Source organism: Macaca mulatta, chromosome 15, assembly GCF_049350105.2.
Source record: "Macaca mulatta isolate MMU2019108-1 chromosome 15, T2T-MMU8v2.0, whole genome shotgun sequence".
Classification (NCBI taxonomy): domain Eukaryota; kingdom Metazoa; phylum Chordata; class Mammalia; order Primates; family Cercopithecidae; genus Macaca; species Macaca mulatta.
The window spans coordinates 22,529,815-22,544,634 of NC_133420.1; the positions used below are offsets into that span (position 1 = coordinate 22,529,815).

At 46.5% G+C, this 14,820-nt stretch overlaps 2 protein-coding genes across 10 annotated transcripts in view; one reads left to right on the forward strand and one right to left on the reverse strand.

Annotated features, from left to right (window-relative positions):
* The first annotated feature begins 707 nt into the window (after positions 1-707).
* HSPA5 (heat shock protein family A (Hsp70) member 5) lies at positions 708-5,857 on the forward strand. The gene is given in 8 exon segments (NM_001266596.1): positions 708-1,094; positions 1,192-1,423; positions 1,795-1,932; positions 2,575-2,687; positions 2,780-3,170; positions 3,286-3,523; positions 3,803-3,970; positions 4,944-5,857. Coding segments are annotated over 8 exon segments (1,965 nt in total). The 5' UTR covers positions 708-972; the 3' UTR covers positions 5,507-5,857.
* RABEPK (Rab9 effector protein with kelch motifs) overlaps positions 2,743-14,820 on the reverse strand; it is a 37,121-nt gene continuing 25,043 nt past the window's right edge. For 6 of the 9 annotated variants that reach the window (XM_028834843.2, XM_028834842.2, XM_028834839.2 and 3 more), the window contains 2 exons: positions 9,030-9,179; positions 8,073-8,392 (listed from right to left, as the gene is read on the reverse strand). In XM_028834843.2, coding sequence (XP_028690676.2) covers positions 8,100-8,392; positions 9,030-9,179 — 443 coding nt within the window. In that variant the 3' untranslated portion in view covers positions 8,073-8,099. Of the gene's footprint in view, positions 3,590-8,072; positions 8,393-9,029; positions 9,180-14,820 lie in introns of those variants that run through there. The other 3 variants (XM_077968006.1, XM_028834847.2, XM_028834841.2) reach the window with 2 other exon arrangements.

Below are 14,820 nucleotides of genomic sequence, written 5' to 3' on the forward strand. Positions count from 1 at the left end.
AATTCCTTTGGCCGGGCTTGTCCTGTGACTTACCGTGGGGCAGGGCAATGTGGAGAGGCCTGGTAAAATGGCTGGGCAAGGGTGCAGAGGGGACGTAACTGGCAGGAAGGAGCCATGATTCGTGGTCGAACGGAGTCCAGACCAGCTCGACCTGTGAGCAACGAATGGCCCTGAGACTCGCATATCCCAATACCGGTAGTGGCCGTGAAGGGCAAAGAAATGTGTTCTGAGGCGATCCCAGTATCTAAGCTGCGACCGGTCTACTCAGAGACTGGATGGAAGCTGGGAAGAGAAAGTTGCTTCCCGCTTCGGGATGAGGGATGGAGATGGGGAGAACAAGCAGTAGAGAAGGAAAAGATTCAGATCCCACAGCCCCGGGGGATCAGTTGTGCTGGACCTACTCCGACCCCCTAGGGCCCGGAGTGAAGGCGGGACCTGTGCGGTTACCAGAGGAAATGCCTCGAGGTGAGAAGTCGCAGGAGAGAGAGACAGCTGCTGAACCAATGGGACCAGTGGATGGGGCGGATGTTATGTGGACGTTAGAAACGAATAGCAGCCAATGAATCAGCCGGGGGGGGCGGAGCAGTGACGTTTGTTGCGGAGGAGGCCGCTTCGAATCGGCGGCGGCCAGCTTGGTGGCCTGGGCCAATCAGCGGCCTCCAACGAGCAGGGCCTTCACCAATCGGCGGCCTCCACGACGGGGCTGGGGGAGGGTATATAAGCCGAGTAGGCGACGGCGAGGTCGACACCGGCCGAGACAGCACAGACAGACCGACCGATTGGGGTGTTTCGCGAGTGTGAGAGGTAAGCGCCGCGGCCTGCATTTCCAGACCTGCCCTCCTGGTTCGTGGCGCCTTGTGACCCCCGGCCCCTGCCGCCTGCAAGTCGGAAACCGCGCTGCGCTCCTGTGCTGCGGCCTGTGGCTGGACTGCCTGCGACGCCCTGCCTGCTGCTGCCGGACTGGTTGGCAAGATGAAGCTCTCCCTGGTGGCCGCGATGCTGCTGCTGCTCAGCGCGGCGCGGGCCGAGGAGGAGGACAAGAAGGAGGACGTGGGCACGGTGGTCGGCATCGACCTGGGGACCACCTACTCCTGGTAAGTGGGGTTTGCTGATGCGGGGGGACGGGCGTAGCCGCCTGGCCTGGCGTGAGAAGTGCGGTGCTGATGTCCCTCTGTCGGATTTTTCTGCCAGCGTCGGCGTGTTCAAGAACGGCCGCGTGGAGATCATCGCCAACGATCAGGGCAACCGCATCACGCCGTCCTATGTGGCCTTCACTCCTGAAGGGGAACGTCTGATCGGCGATGCCGCCAAGAACCAGCTCACCTCCAACCCCGAGAACACGGTCTTTGACGCCAAGCGGCTCATCGGCCGCACGTGGAACGACCCATCTGTGCAGCAGGACATCAAGTTCTTGCCGTTCAAGGTTCGACCGGGTTTTTCTTGTGCGGTTAGAGGACGGGTGGGTGGTGGGAGTATTTAGAATTATAAGTCTCTGGAAGTGTTGAGACATCAGTTGAAGGCTGTAGACAGGATGTGTGTAAAAACTGTAATAATCCTAGTATGTTACAAAACTTAAGACAGTATAGTTGATGTCGTAGTCGGTCTACAATAGTTTAGGAATAAAAGACCGATTAAAACTGAACTTTATGAGACACCTATACTCCCTGAAGTATTTCTAGTCAATTTGCAGCCCCAAGGGACCAAAATAAACCAAATTGTGGGGATGGTAGTGGGTCTTTTAAACTTTGAGATGTCATTGCATCTGTGTCTGAAAACAATAATTTTTTAAAATAGGTGGTTGAAAAGAAAACTAAACCATACATTCAAGTTGATATTGGAGGTGGGCAAACAAAGACGTTTGCTCCTGAAGAAATTTCTGCCATGGTTCTCACTAAAATGAAAGAAACCGCCGAGGCTTATTTGGGAAAGAAGGTAAATATTTCTAGAACAATGTTAAGTATTTTTTGATCATTAGTATTCTTGGTTGGCTGTTATGTATAGAAGCCTTCATGGTTTCAAAAATTTTAATCAGAATGGTATTCATGCTTGTCAGGTCATTATTGAGTCCTTTACTATAAGCCAAACAAAATAGACTTTTCATGTATTATTTAATGCTTACAATTCCAGGAGCATAAAATTTTATATGTTATACTCATCAATAAATTGGCTTAAAAACTAAAGTGATGGTTTGACTATAATTTTTTTTTTTTTTTTTTGAGAGGGAGTCTTGCTCTGTTGCCCAGACTGGACTGCAGTGGCATGATCTCAGCTCACTGCAACCTCTGCCTCTCGGGTTCAAGCAGCTCTCCTGCTTCAGCCTCCCAAGTAACTGGGACTACAGGCACACCACCACACCTGGCTAATTTTTTTTTTTTTTTTTTTTAATTTTCAGTAGAGACAGGGTTTCTTCACATTGCCCAGGCTGGTCTTGAAATCCTGACCTCTGGTGAATCCTCCTGCCTCAGGCTCCCAAAGTGCTAGGATTACAGGCACAAGCCACTGCCTGGCCAGACTGTAATTTGAATAAGTGTTAAACTGTGTGACAATACATTTAATTATCTTTTATCCTTTTAGGTTACCCATGCAGTTGTTACTGTACCGGCCTATTTCAATGATGCCCAACGCCAAGCAACCAAAGACGCTGGAACTATTGCTGGCCTAAATGTTATGAGGATCATCAACGAGCCGTAAGTATGAAATTCAGGGATACGGCATATTTGCCAAATAGTGGAAATGTGAAGTACTGACAAAACTTTTCCCTTTTTTAATCTCCTAATAGTACGGCAGCTGCTATTGCTTATGGCCTGGATAAAAGGGAGGGGGAGAAGAACATCCTGGTGTTTGACCTGGGTGGCGGAACCTTTGATGTGTCTCTTCTCACCATTGACAATGGTGTCTTCGAAGTCGTGGCCACTAATGGAGATACTCATCTGGGTGGAGAAGACTTTGACCAGCGTGTCATGGAACACTTCATCAAGCTGTACAAAAAGAAGACTGGCAAAGACGTCAGGAAAGACAACAGAGCTGTGCAGAAACTTCGGCGTGAGGTGGAAAAGGCCAAACGGGCCCTGTCTTCTCAACATCAAGCAAGAATTGAAATTGAGTCCTTCTATGAAGGAGAAGACTTTTCTGAGACCCTGACTCGGGCCAAATTTGAAGAGCTCAACATGGTATGTCCCTTGTTTTCTGCTTTGCTAATGAGATCTCATTAGACTCTGAATTCAGGACATTGCATCTAGATACTTAGATAACAGACATCACGGTAACCAGGTCTTTTTTTTCTAGGATCTGTTCCGGTCTACTATGAAGCCCGTCCAGAAAGTGCTGGAAGATTCTGATTTGAAGAAGTCTGATATTGATGAAATTGTTCTTGTTGGTGGCTCGACTCGAATTCCAAAGATTCAGCAACTGGTTAAAGAGTTCTTCAATGGCAAGGAACCATCCCGTGGCATAAACCCAGATGAAGCTGTAGCATATGGTGCTGCTGTCCAGGCTGGTGTGCTCTCTGGTGATCAAGATACAGGTAGGTCACGATCGCGGCACCTTTCATAGTGATTCCATAGCTTGATGGAAGACTCATTAGCTATTGCTTTAGAAAATACCAGAATATGAGCAACAAGGTCACACATGTAGTAAAGGGTGTCAGTGAAGACAAGACTGGGGTAGTCTCAAGATCATTAGCAACTGTTTAATTCACTGCCTTTAAGATGTGTGTTAGAACCTAACCAAATGCTAGAGACACAAACTTTACATAGCTCATAGGGAGAACTTGAATTAGAAGTTAAATAACTTATCCTTACAGGTGACCTGGTACTGCTTGATGTGTGTCCCCTTACACTTGGTATTGAAACTGTGGGAGGTGTCATGACCAAACTGATTCCAAGGAACACAGTGGTGCCTACCAAGAAGTCTCAGATCTTTTCTACAGCTTCTGATAACCAACCAACTGTTACAATCAAGGTCTATGAAGGTAATTACTTAAGTTTGCTAATATGGCTTTTTTTTTTTTTCTTTTTTGAGATGAAGTTTTGCTCTGTTGCCCTGGCTGGACTGCAGTGGCATGATCTCCGCTCACTGCAACCTCCGTCTCCCGGGTTCAAGTGATTCTCCTGCCTCAGCCTCCAGAGTAGCTGGGATTACAGGCATGGACCACCATGCCTGGCTAATTTCTGTAGTTTTAGTAGAGATGGGGTTTCACCAGGTTGCCCAGGCTGGTCTCCAACTCCTGACCTCAGGTCATCTGCCTGCCTCTGCCTCCCAAAGTACTGGGATTACAGGCGTGAGCCACCGCGCCAGGTCTATCTATCACGGCATGTTTTAAAAGAACATGACTTAAGATGATCTATTGAAATGGCAAGGGAACTAAGTAACTGCTGTTTTCAGATGGGGGTCTTAATTTGAATAATGTTTTATATCTAGATATTTCGCTTTTTTTTTTTTTTTTTTTTTTTTTTTTTGAGATGGAGTGTCACTCTGTCGCCTAGGCTGGGGTGTAGTGGCATGACCTGCAACCTCTACCTCCCGAGTAGCTGGGATTACAGGTGCCCACCACCATGCCAGGCTAATTTTTGTATTGTTAGTAGAGGCAGGGTTTTGCCATGTTGGCCAGGCTGGTCTTGAACTCCTAACCTCAGGTGATCCACTGACCTCAGCTTCCCGAAGTGCTGGGATTATTACAGGTGTGAGCCACTGTGCCCAGCCTATGTTTAGCATTCTTAATAGTAACATCTGAGCTGGCTCCTAGAGTACAAGAAAAAGGAGTTCATAGTACTTTAAAATAGATAAAATTCAGTTGAGTTAGTAACCTAACTCATTGTTAGTACTAGTTGCTGCTCCCTGTAGACCAGTATGAAATTACTTTTAGCTCGATAAAACCAAAAGTGTCTAGATGTGCTAATGCTTGTCAGTAACAACTAATGAGTTTTTCTATATGTAACTTCTAGGTGAACGACCCCTGACAAAAGACAATCATCTTCTGGGTACATTTGATCTGACTGGAATTCCTCCTGCTCCTCGTGGGGTCCCACAGATTGAAGTCACCTTTGAGATAGATGTGAATGGTATTCTTCGAGTGACAGCTGAAGACAAGGGTACAGGGAACAAAAATAAGATCACAATTACCAATGACCAGAATCGCCTGACACCTGAAGAAATCGAAAGGATGGTTAATGATGCTGAGAAGTTTGCTGAGGAAGACAAAAAACTCAAGGAGCGCATTGATACTAGAAATGAGTTGGAAAGCTATGCCTATTCTCTAAAGAATCAGATTGGAGATAAAGAAAAGCTGGGAGGTAAACTTTCCTCTGAAGATAAGGAGACCATGGAAAAAGCTGTAGAAGAAAAGATTGAATGGCTGGAAAGCCACCAAGATGCTGACATTGAAGACTTCAAAGCTAAGAAGAAGGAACTGGAAGAAATTGTTCAGCCAATTATCAGCAAACTCTATGGAAGTGCAGGCCCGCCCCCAACTGGTGAAGAGGATACAGCAGAAAAAGATGAGTTGTAGATACTGATCTACTAGTGCTGTAATATTGTAAATACTGGACTCAGGAACTTTGTTAGGAAAAAATTGAGAGAACTTAAGTCTCGAATGTAATTGGAATCTTCACCTCAGAGTGGAGTTGAAAATGATATAGCCCAAGCGGCTGTTTACTGCTTTTCATTAGCAGTTGCTCACATGTCTTTGGGTGGGGGGGGAGAAGAAGAATTGGCCATCTTAAAAAGTGGGTAAAAAACCTGGGTTAGGGTGTGTGTTCACCTTCAAAATGTTCTATTTAACAATTGGGTCATGTGCATCTGGTGTAGGAAGTTTTTTCTACCATAAGTGACACCAATAAATGTTTGTTATTTACACTGGTCTAATGTTTGTGCAAAGCTTCTAATTAGATCAATTATTTATTTTAGGAAATTTAAGGCTAGATTCTTGTGTGTGGGGTGAGGGGAGGGAGTGTTTGGTATGTTGGGATAAGGAAACACTTCTATTTAATGCTTCCAGAGAATTTGCTTTTTTTTTTTTTTTTTTTTTCACCCTCCTGGGTAAAAAAACCCAAGTGATTCTTCCACCTCAGTCTCCAGCTAATCAAGACTACAGGCTTGTTAGCACCATGCTCGACTTTTGCATTAATCTAACGAAAGGGGAGAGAAGTTAATCCACATCTTTACTTAGGCAAGGGGCATTTCACAGTGCCCAAGAGTGGGGTTTTCTTGACCATACTTGGTTTCCTATTTCCCCTTTCTAAAACTGCGTTTCTGGTGGCTTTTTAAAATTATTATTAATGATGCTTGTATAGCTGCTTGGATTCTCTGAGAAATGATGGGGAATGAGTGATCACTGGCATTACTAACTTGATACACTTGGACTTAATCTGTAACTTCAGGATGTAAAGGTATATTGTGAACCCCTAGCTGTCAGAATCTCCATCCTTGACATTTCTCATTAGTGGTACTGGGGTGGGAGCTAGGATGGTGACATTGAAACTCCACTACATCCCCTCACTATGAATGGGTTAAAGGCAGTGGTTTGTGTCAAAACTGGCTTATTACTTAGATTGCCCTCCTGAAGAAAAGAGTCCAGGTAAATAGTATTATCAATAAAGGGCAGGCTGGTGCTAACATAAAATCCAATATTGTAATCCTAGCACTTTAGGAGGCCGAGGCGGGTGGATCATGAGGTCAAGAGAGAGAGACCATCCTTGCCAACATGGTGAAACCCCATCTCTACTGAAAATACAAAAATTAGCAGGGCGTGGTGGTGCAAGCCGAAGGCTGAGGCAGGAGAATCACTTGAACTCGGGAGGCAGAGGTTGCAGTGAGCCAAGATCACACCACTGCACTCCAGCCTGGCGACAAGAGTGAGACTCCATCTCAAAAAAAAAACAAAAGAAAATTGCAATATTGCCCAAGGATAGGTATTTTATAGATGGGCAACTGGCTGAAAGGTTAATTGTCTAGGGCTAGTGGAACTGGTTCCCAACACCAACCTCTTAATCAGAACTAGACCTCTGCTGCACTGCCCCAAAAGTATTTGGGCAGTCCCTGAGCAGAAGACTGGTCTCAGGCCAAGCCCAATACAGCCATTAAAGATGACCTGCAGTGCTGTGTACCCTGGGGCCATAGGGTTAAACGGTAGCAACTAGGGCTAGTCTTCCCTTTCCTCAAAGGCTGTCACTACTGTGGATCACCTAGTCTGTATCTCTTTCTGAGGAGCTGTTCCTGAATGTTAAAAAGATAGACTTCAACTAATGTCTACTCTGATGTCTATAGTTTGTTGTTTACCTATTACAATTCTGTAACTTTTTTTAACCCTAACCCTATTGCAACCTTGTGATTAGCATTTAATACACTAATCATACCTACCTAGGTTTGTATTGCTGGTAAAGCCTTTTTTTTATATATATGTATACATATATATAAAAAATATGTATAGTATATAAAATGTTTTATATATATTATTGATGCTTTTATAGCTGCTTTTATATATATGTATACATATATTTAAAAATGATGCTTTTATATATATATATATATGTATTTTTTTCAGACAGTTTCATTCTTGTCACCCAGGCTGGAGTGCAATGGCGTGATCTCAGCTCACTGCAACCTCCGCCTCCCGGGTTCAAGCGATTCTCCTGCCTCAGCCTCCCAAGTAGCTGGGATTACAGGCATGTGCCACCATGCCCGGCTAATTTTGTGTTTTTAGTAGAGGTGGAGTTTCTCCATGTTGGTCAGGCTGGTCTTGAACTCCTGACCTCAGGTGATCCACTGCCTCGGCCTCCCAAAGTGCTGGGATTGCAGGCGTGAGCCACCAAGCCTGGCCCAAAGCCTTTCACGTTAATATAGTGGAGGTTTTTGCATTGGGCAAAACTTATCTATCTACTACAGTTTTGTAAACCAGTCACTGAAAGTCATTCCCAAGAGCTCTGAGAGGCAATATAGCAAGGTTTAGGGCACATAAGAATTATTTGTATTAGTTTATTCACCTACCAAAGTAGGAGAAAAACAGATATATATTGCAGAAGATATTTTGGAGGTATAAAATAGCTCAGGTTTTACTTAACTATTCTGAAAGTAACTGACAGGTAATAAAAATGTGGGTTTTATTAGTCAACTATAGTCACAATACAATCATCATAGATTTCCCCCTCTGTATTCATCCCACCGAACACCAAACAGAGCAGTGTATCAGTCTGGCCTTCCTCATGTGAGTCGCCACTGTGGCTCATGACTTTGTCAGCTGAATCCCTTTTCTCAGCTTCATGGTTCAGAGTGAGAGAGTTGGAATCTTCTTTCTCAGAAGCACACGTCACTGGCCATGGAATGATACACATGGAATGGTCCAATCGTCCAGGGGGTAGAAAAGAATCAAATTTAAGCAAGGTCCAATGCTGCCTTTCTATGTTGGGGAGGGAAAAGGCTTCATGTTAAGAAATTTCCAGATAGTGAAAGCCAAAATGTGAATAAAAAGTAAAGAATTTTCTAGAAATGCTCAGTGATTTACTGTAGCAGCTGAGTCCTCACAAACAGGAAGTGAAAGGAAAAAAAGAAACCCTCATAGCAGCATTGTTGCTTTAATGATGTCACCCCCTACAGAGTTTTTATTTTTTTGGATTTAGATATAGAAGAACCAAACTGGAAAACCGAAGCACTGCATCACTTTTTTTTTCTCTTTTTTTTTTTTTTTTTTTTTTGAGACTGAGTCTCGCTCTATTGCCCAGGCTGGAGTGTAGTGGTTTGATCTCAGCTCACTACAACCTCCGCCTCCCGGGTTCAAGCAATTCCTCTGCCTCGGCCTCCCAAGTAGCTGGGACTACAGGCATGTGCCACCATGCCTGGCTAATTTTTTCTATTTTAGTAGAGACGGGGTTTCACCATGTTGGTCAGGATGGTCTCGATCTCCTGACCTCATGATCTGCCTGCCTTGGCCTCCCAAAGTGCTGGGATTACAGGCGTGAGCCACTGTGCCCAGCCACTGCATCACTTTTCAAAGGATGTTTAGATTTGCTTAAAGATCCCCATGGACACCTGCTCACCTGTGTGATACTGGTACATTGTGTCCAGCGCTCCTGCAGGAGTCATTCCACCAAAGATGTACAGGTGATTTCCCACAGCCACAGCTGAGTGGGCAGCACAGCCTGCTGGAGCTGCCCCAGTGGGACTTAGCTTCTGCCATTTCATGTTACCTGCCAAGAGAAAGAGCTTTGGCACAACATGGGCTAAGATGTGCTTTCAAACTTACCCATCTACTGCAGTTTGCAAACCAATCACTGAAAGTAATTTTTTCACCAAGAGCTCTGAGAGGTTTAGTGCACATAAGAATTATTTGGGGAACTCTGACATGATTGGGTAGTCCAGGGAGGAAGGGAGGGAGGAGCTCAGTGATTCTCAGAATCTCAGGCGATTCAGATGCAGGCGGTCTTTGGATCACACAGAAATGTGATACAACCTCTATAATAACAGTCGCCTTCAGCTATTCACTATTTTTTTTTCTTTTTTTTTTTGAGACGGAGTCTCGCTCTGTGGCCCAGGCTGGAGTGCAGTGGCCGGATCTCAGCTCGCTGCAAGCTCCGCCTCCCGGGTTTACGCCATTCTCCTGCCCCAGCCTCCCGAGTAGCTGGGACTAGAGGTGCCCGCCACCTCGCCTGGCTAGTTTTTTGTATTTTTTTAGTAGAGACGAGGTTTCACCGTGTTAGCCAGGATGGTCTTGATCTCCTGACCTCGTGATCCGCCCGTCTCAGCCTCCCAAAGTGCTGGGATTACAGGCTTGAGCCACCGTGCCCGGCAATTATTCACTATTAACTGCCTCGAATTAGGTCAATTTCTCTCTGTGTGTGTGTGTGTGTGTGTGTGTGTGTGTGTTTTAAATACAGTTCCTGGGCGGGGCGCAGTGGCTTACGCCTGTAATCCCAGCACTTTGGGAGGCCGAGGCAGGCGGATCACCTGAGGTCGGGAGTTCCAGACCAGCCTGACCAACATAGAGAAATCCAGTCTCTTATCAAAAATACAAAATTAGCCGGGCATGCTGGCAAATGCCTGTAATCCCAGCTACTCGGAGGCTGAGGCAGGAGAATCGCTTGAACCCGGGAGGCGGAGGTTGCAGTGAGCCAAGATCATGCCATTGCATTCTAGCCTCGGCAACAAGAGCGAAACTCAGTCTCAAAAAAAAAGAAAGAAAGAAAATACAGTTCCTTAGCAATTTTGTAAGTGCTGGCTAAACAACCAATTTTGCTCACTTAATTTTCTTTTTTTCTTTTTTCTTTTTTTTTTTTTTTTTTTTGAGACGGAGTCTCGCTCTGTCGCCCAGGCTGGAGTGCAGTGGCCGGATCTCAGCTCACTGCAAACTCCGCCTCCCGGGTTTACGCCATTCTCCTGCCTCAGCCTCCCGAGTAGCTGGGACTACAGGCGCCTGCCGCCACGTCCGGCTAATTTTTTTTTTTTTTTTTTTTTTTTTTTTTTTTTTTTTGAGACGGAGTCTCACGCTGTTGCCCAGGCTGGAGTGCAGTGGCGCGATCTCGGCTCACTGCAAGCTCCGCCTCCAGGGTTCACGCCATTCTCCTGCCTCAGCCTCCTGAGTAGCTGGGATTACAGGCGCCCGCCACCGCGCCCGGCTAATTTTTTGTATTTTTAGTAGAGACGGGGTTTCACTGTGGTCTCGATCTCCTGATCTTGTGATCCGCCCGCCTCGGCCTCCCAAAGTGCTGGGATTACAGGCTTGAGCCACCGCGCCCGGCCATTTTTTGTATTTTTTTAGTAGAGACGGGGTTTCACCGTGTTAGCCAGGATGGTCTCGATTTCCTGACCTCGTGATCCGCCCGTCTCGGCCTCCCAAAGTGCTGGGATTACAGGCTTGAGCCACCGCGCCCGGCTGCTCACTTAATTTTCATAACAGCCCTGTGAAATTGCTATTACTTCTGCCTATCCCCTTTCTTCTTCTTCTTTTTTTTTTTTTTTTTTTTTTTTCCCCACTCTGTTGCCCAGGCTAGAGTGCAGTGGCTCGATCTTGGCTGACTGCAACCTCCATCTCCCTGGTTCAAGCAATTCGCTGCCTCAGCCGCCCGAGTAGCTAGGATTATAGGCACCCACTACCATGCCCAGCTAATTTTTTGTATTTTTAGTAGAGATGGCATTACCATCTTGACCAGGCTGGTCTTGAACTCCTGACCTCGTGATCCACCCACTTCGGCCTCCCAAAGTGCTGGGATTATAGGTGGGAGTCACAGCCTGGTGCCTGGTCTCCCCTTTCTTCTTACAAATGAGCAAACAAGAATAGACAGGGAGAGACTTGTCCGAGACCCTACAGCCTGTAAGTGGCAGAGCTAGACTGCACTCAGGTCTGGCTCCAAAGCTTGTGTCTCCAAAGTCTCTACACTGTAACATGCTGCCTCAGCACCTACTTCCAACCTATTTTTGCAGGGAAACTTGCATCTTTTCAAAAAAGCTTTTTTTTTTTTTTTTTTTTTTTTTTTTTTTTTTGAGACGGAGTCTGGCTCAGTCGCCCAGGCTGGAGTGCAGTGGCCGGATCTCAGCTCACTGCAAGCTCCACCTCCTGGGTTTACGCCATTCTCCTGCCTCAGCCTCCCGAGTAGCTGGGACTAAAGGTGCCTGCCACGTCGCCTGGCTAGTTTTTTGTTTTTTTTGTTTTGTTTTGTTTTTTGTTTTTTGTTTTTTGTTTTGAGACGGAGTCTCGCTTTGTCTCCCAGGCTGGAGTGCAGTGGCCAGATCTCAGCTCACTGCAAGCTCCGCCTCCCGGGTTCACGCCATTCTCCTGCCTCAGCCTCCCGAGTATCCGGGACTACAGGCGCCCGCCACCGCGCCCGGCTAGTTTTTTGTATTTTTTAGTAGAGACGGGGTTTCACCATGTTAGCCAGGATGTTTTGTATTTTTTTTAGTAGAGACAGGGTTTCAACGTGTTAGCCAGGATGGTCTCTATCTCCTGACCTCGTGATCCGCCCATCTCAGCCTCCCAAAGTGCTGGGATTACAGGCTTGAGCCACTGCGCCCGGCCTTTTTTTTTCTTTTGAGACAGAGTCTCGCTCTGTTACCCAGGCTGGAGTTCAGTGGCACAATCTCAGCTCACTGCAACCTCTGCCTCCCGGGTTCAAGCGATTCTCCTGCCTCAGCCTCTAGAGTAGCTGGGATTACCGGCACACACCACCACACCTGGCTAATTTTTGCATTTTTGGTAGAGATGGGGTTTTATCATGTTGGCCAGGCTAGTCTCGAACTGCTGACCTCAGGTGATCTGTCCACCTCGGCCTCCCAAACTTTGGGATTACAGGGGTGAGTCACCACACCCAGCCCAAACAAGCACTTAAATAAGGCAAGCTATCACTGGATTTCAGATTTAGAGAACCACTTGGGTAGGCCAGAAAAACAGTCAACAAGTAGTTCCTAACAACAGAAAAAGGCTTTCTTTTTAAAAATAAGCATTAAAACCCCATCTGACTCCCTGCAAGGAATGGTTTTGTGTAGACAGTTGCCACCTGTCAACGCAAGGCAGGGGCCCAGCATCTCAGAGTAGGACAGGAGAATTACCCGGTGTGGCCAAAATTCTAGCCAATGTAGGAATACTAAGCCAGTGTCCCCTGGCCTCAGCTGTCATGGAGCCAGAGAATTTAAGGCTTGGGAAGGTAGCCCGATATACTACACAGGAATTCCCATGCCTTCTGCCCATTGTTCTAGCTCTTGTAGTCTGGAGCAACGCACAACATGTTCATTTCTTCATCCATCCACTCAATAACAGATATGGCCCAGGAGCAGTAGCTCACGCCCGTAATCCCAGCACTTTGGGAGGCCAAGGTGGGTGGATCCCTTGAGTCCTGGAGTTCGAGACCAGCCTGGGCAACATGGTGAAACCTCGTCTCTACAGAAAATACAAAAATTATCTAGGTGTGGTAGCATGTGCCTGTTGTCCCGGCTATCGGAAGGCTGAGGCAGGAGAATCACTTGACCTGAGAGGCAGAGGTTGCCGTGAGCTAAGATCACATCAGTGCATTCCAGCCTGGGCAACCAAGTGAGATACTATCTCAAAAAAAAGAAAGTACCTGTCACCCACTATCTGCCAGACACTGCACTAAGTGTTAGAAATGTACTGGAGAACAAAATAGACAAGTTCCCTACCATAATGAACCTCACGGCTTGAAGGAATTGCCCAGAATGAGTCCAGGGTGTCCCCACAGTATATCAGCCCTTCAGATACTTAAAAATATGTCTCATGTTCTCTTTAACCTTTGTCTTCCCACTGTTTTCAATCATTTAGCATGACAAGCATAAAATTCTGGTCATCTACGTCCAAGTTATCCAGGTCCTTCATGGGTTAATGTCTAACACCTGAAAGAAATCCAATAGGCCAACACAAAGCATAATGGGTTGTAATGAAAGGACAACACTGTTGGAAGGATAAGAGATGATAAATGGCTGGGTCCATAATGAGCACTCAGGAGATTATTTAGTGCTATGATTTTTTATTATTAGTATTCTGTCCAGAGGTAACAGAATTTGATGAAGATTCTGCCAGCTAGTCAAGTCACCTACACATAAGAGCAAGGCTATATTTCCTTCTTCTTTTTTCTTTTTCTTTTTTTTTGAGACGGAGTCTCACTCTGTCGCCTAGGCTGGAGTGCAGGGGCGTGATCTCAGCTCACAGCAACCTCTGCCTCCCGGGTTCTGGCGATTATCCTGCCTCAGCCTCCCAAGTAGCCAGGACTACAGTGCCTGTCACCACACCTGGCTGATTTTTTTTTTTCTTTTTTTTCTTTTTGAGATGGAGTCTTGCTGTGTCGCTCAGGATGAAGTGCAGTGGCATGATCTCGGATCACTGCAACCTGTGCCTCCTGGGCTTAAGCGATTCTCCTGCCTCAGCCTCCAGAGTAGCTGGGATTACAGACACCCGCCACCACGCCCGGCTAATTTTTATATTTTTAGTAGAGATGGGATTTCACCATGGTGGCCAGGCTGGTCTTGAACTCCTGACCTCAGATGATCCACCTGCCTCGGCCACCCAATGTGCTGGGATTACAGGTATGAGCCACTGTGCTCGGCTTTTTTTTTTTTTTTTTTTGAGACGGAGTCTCACTCTGTCACCCAGGCTGGAGTGCAATGGCGTGGTCTCGGCCCACCTCAGGCTCCCGAGTAGCTGGGACTAGAGGTGCGTGCTACCACACTTGGCTAATTTTTTAAATTTTTACTAGAGATGGGGTTTCACTATGTTGGCTAGGTTGGTCTCAAACTCCTTACCTTGTGATTCCCCTGGCCTCAGCCTCCCAAAGTGCTGGGATTACAGGTGTGAGTCACTGTGCCTGGCCTTTTTTTTTTTTTTTTTCGAGGTGGAGTCTTGCTCTGTGGCCCAGGCTGGAGTGCAGTGGCGTGATCTTGGCTCACCACAACCTCCACCTCCTGGGTTCAAGCGATTCTCCTGACTCAGGCATCAACGTAGCTGGGATTACAGGCACGTGTGCCGGGACAACAGGCTAATTTTTGTATTTTTAGTAGACACGGGGTTTCACCATGTTGGCCAGGCTGGTCTCAAACTCCTGACCTCAGGTGATATGCCTGCCACAGCCTCCCAAGGTGCTAAGATTACAGGCATGAGCCATTGCGCCTGGCCGAGCAAGGCTATATATTCTTTCAAAGCACATTTTAAAAAATCACTTGAGAAGAAGTTTGAGACCAGCCTGGGCAACATGGTGAGACCCCATCTCTATCAAAATAAAATTTTATATTAGCCAAGCATGGTGGCACACACCTGTAGCTCCAGCTACTGGGGAGGATGAGGTAGGAGGATCACTTGAGCCCTGGAGGCCAAAGCTACTGAGATCATGCCAT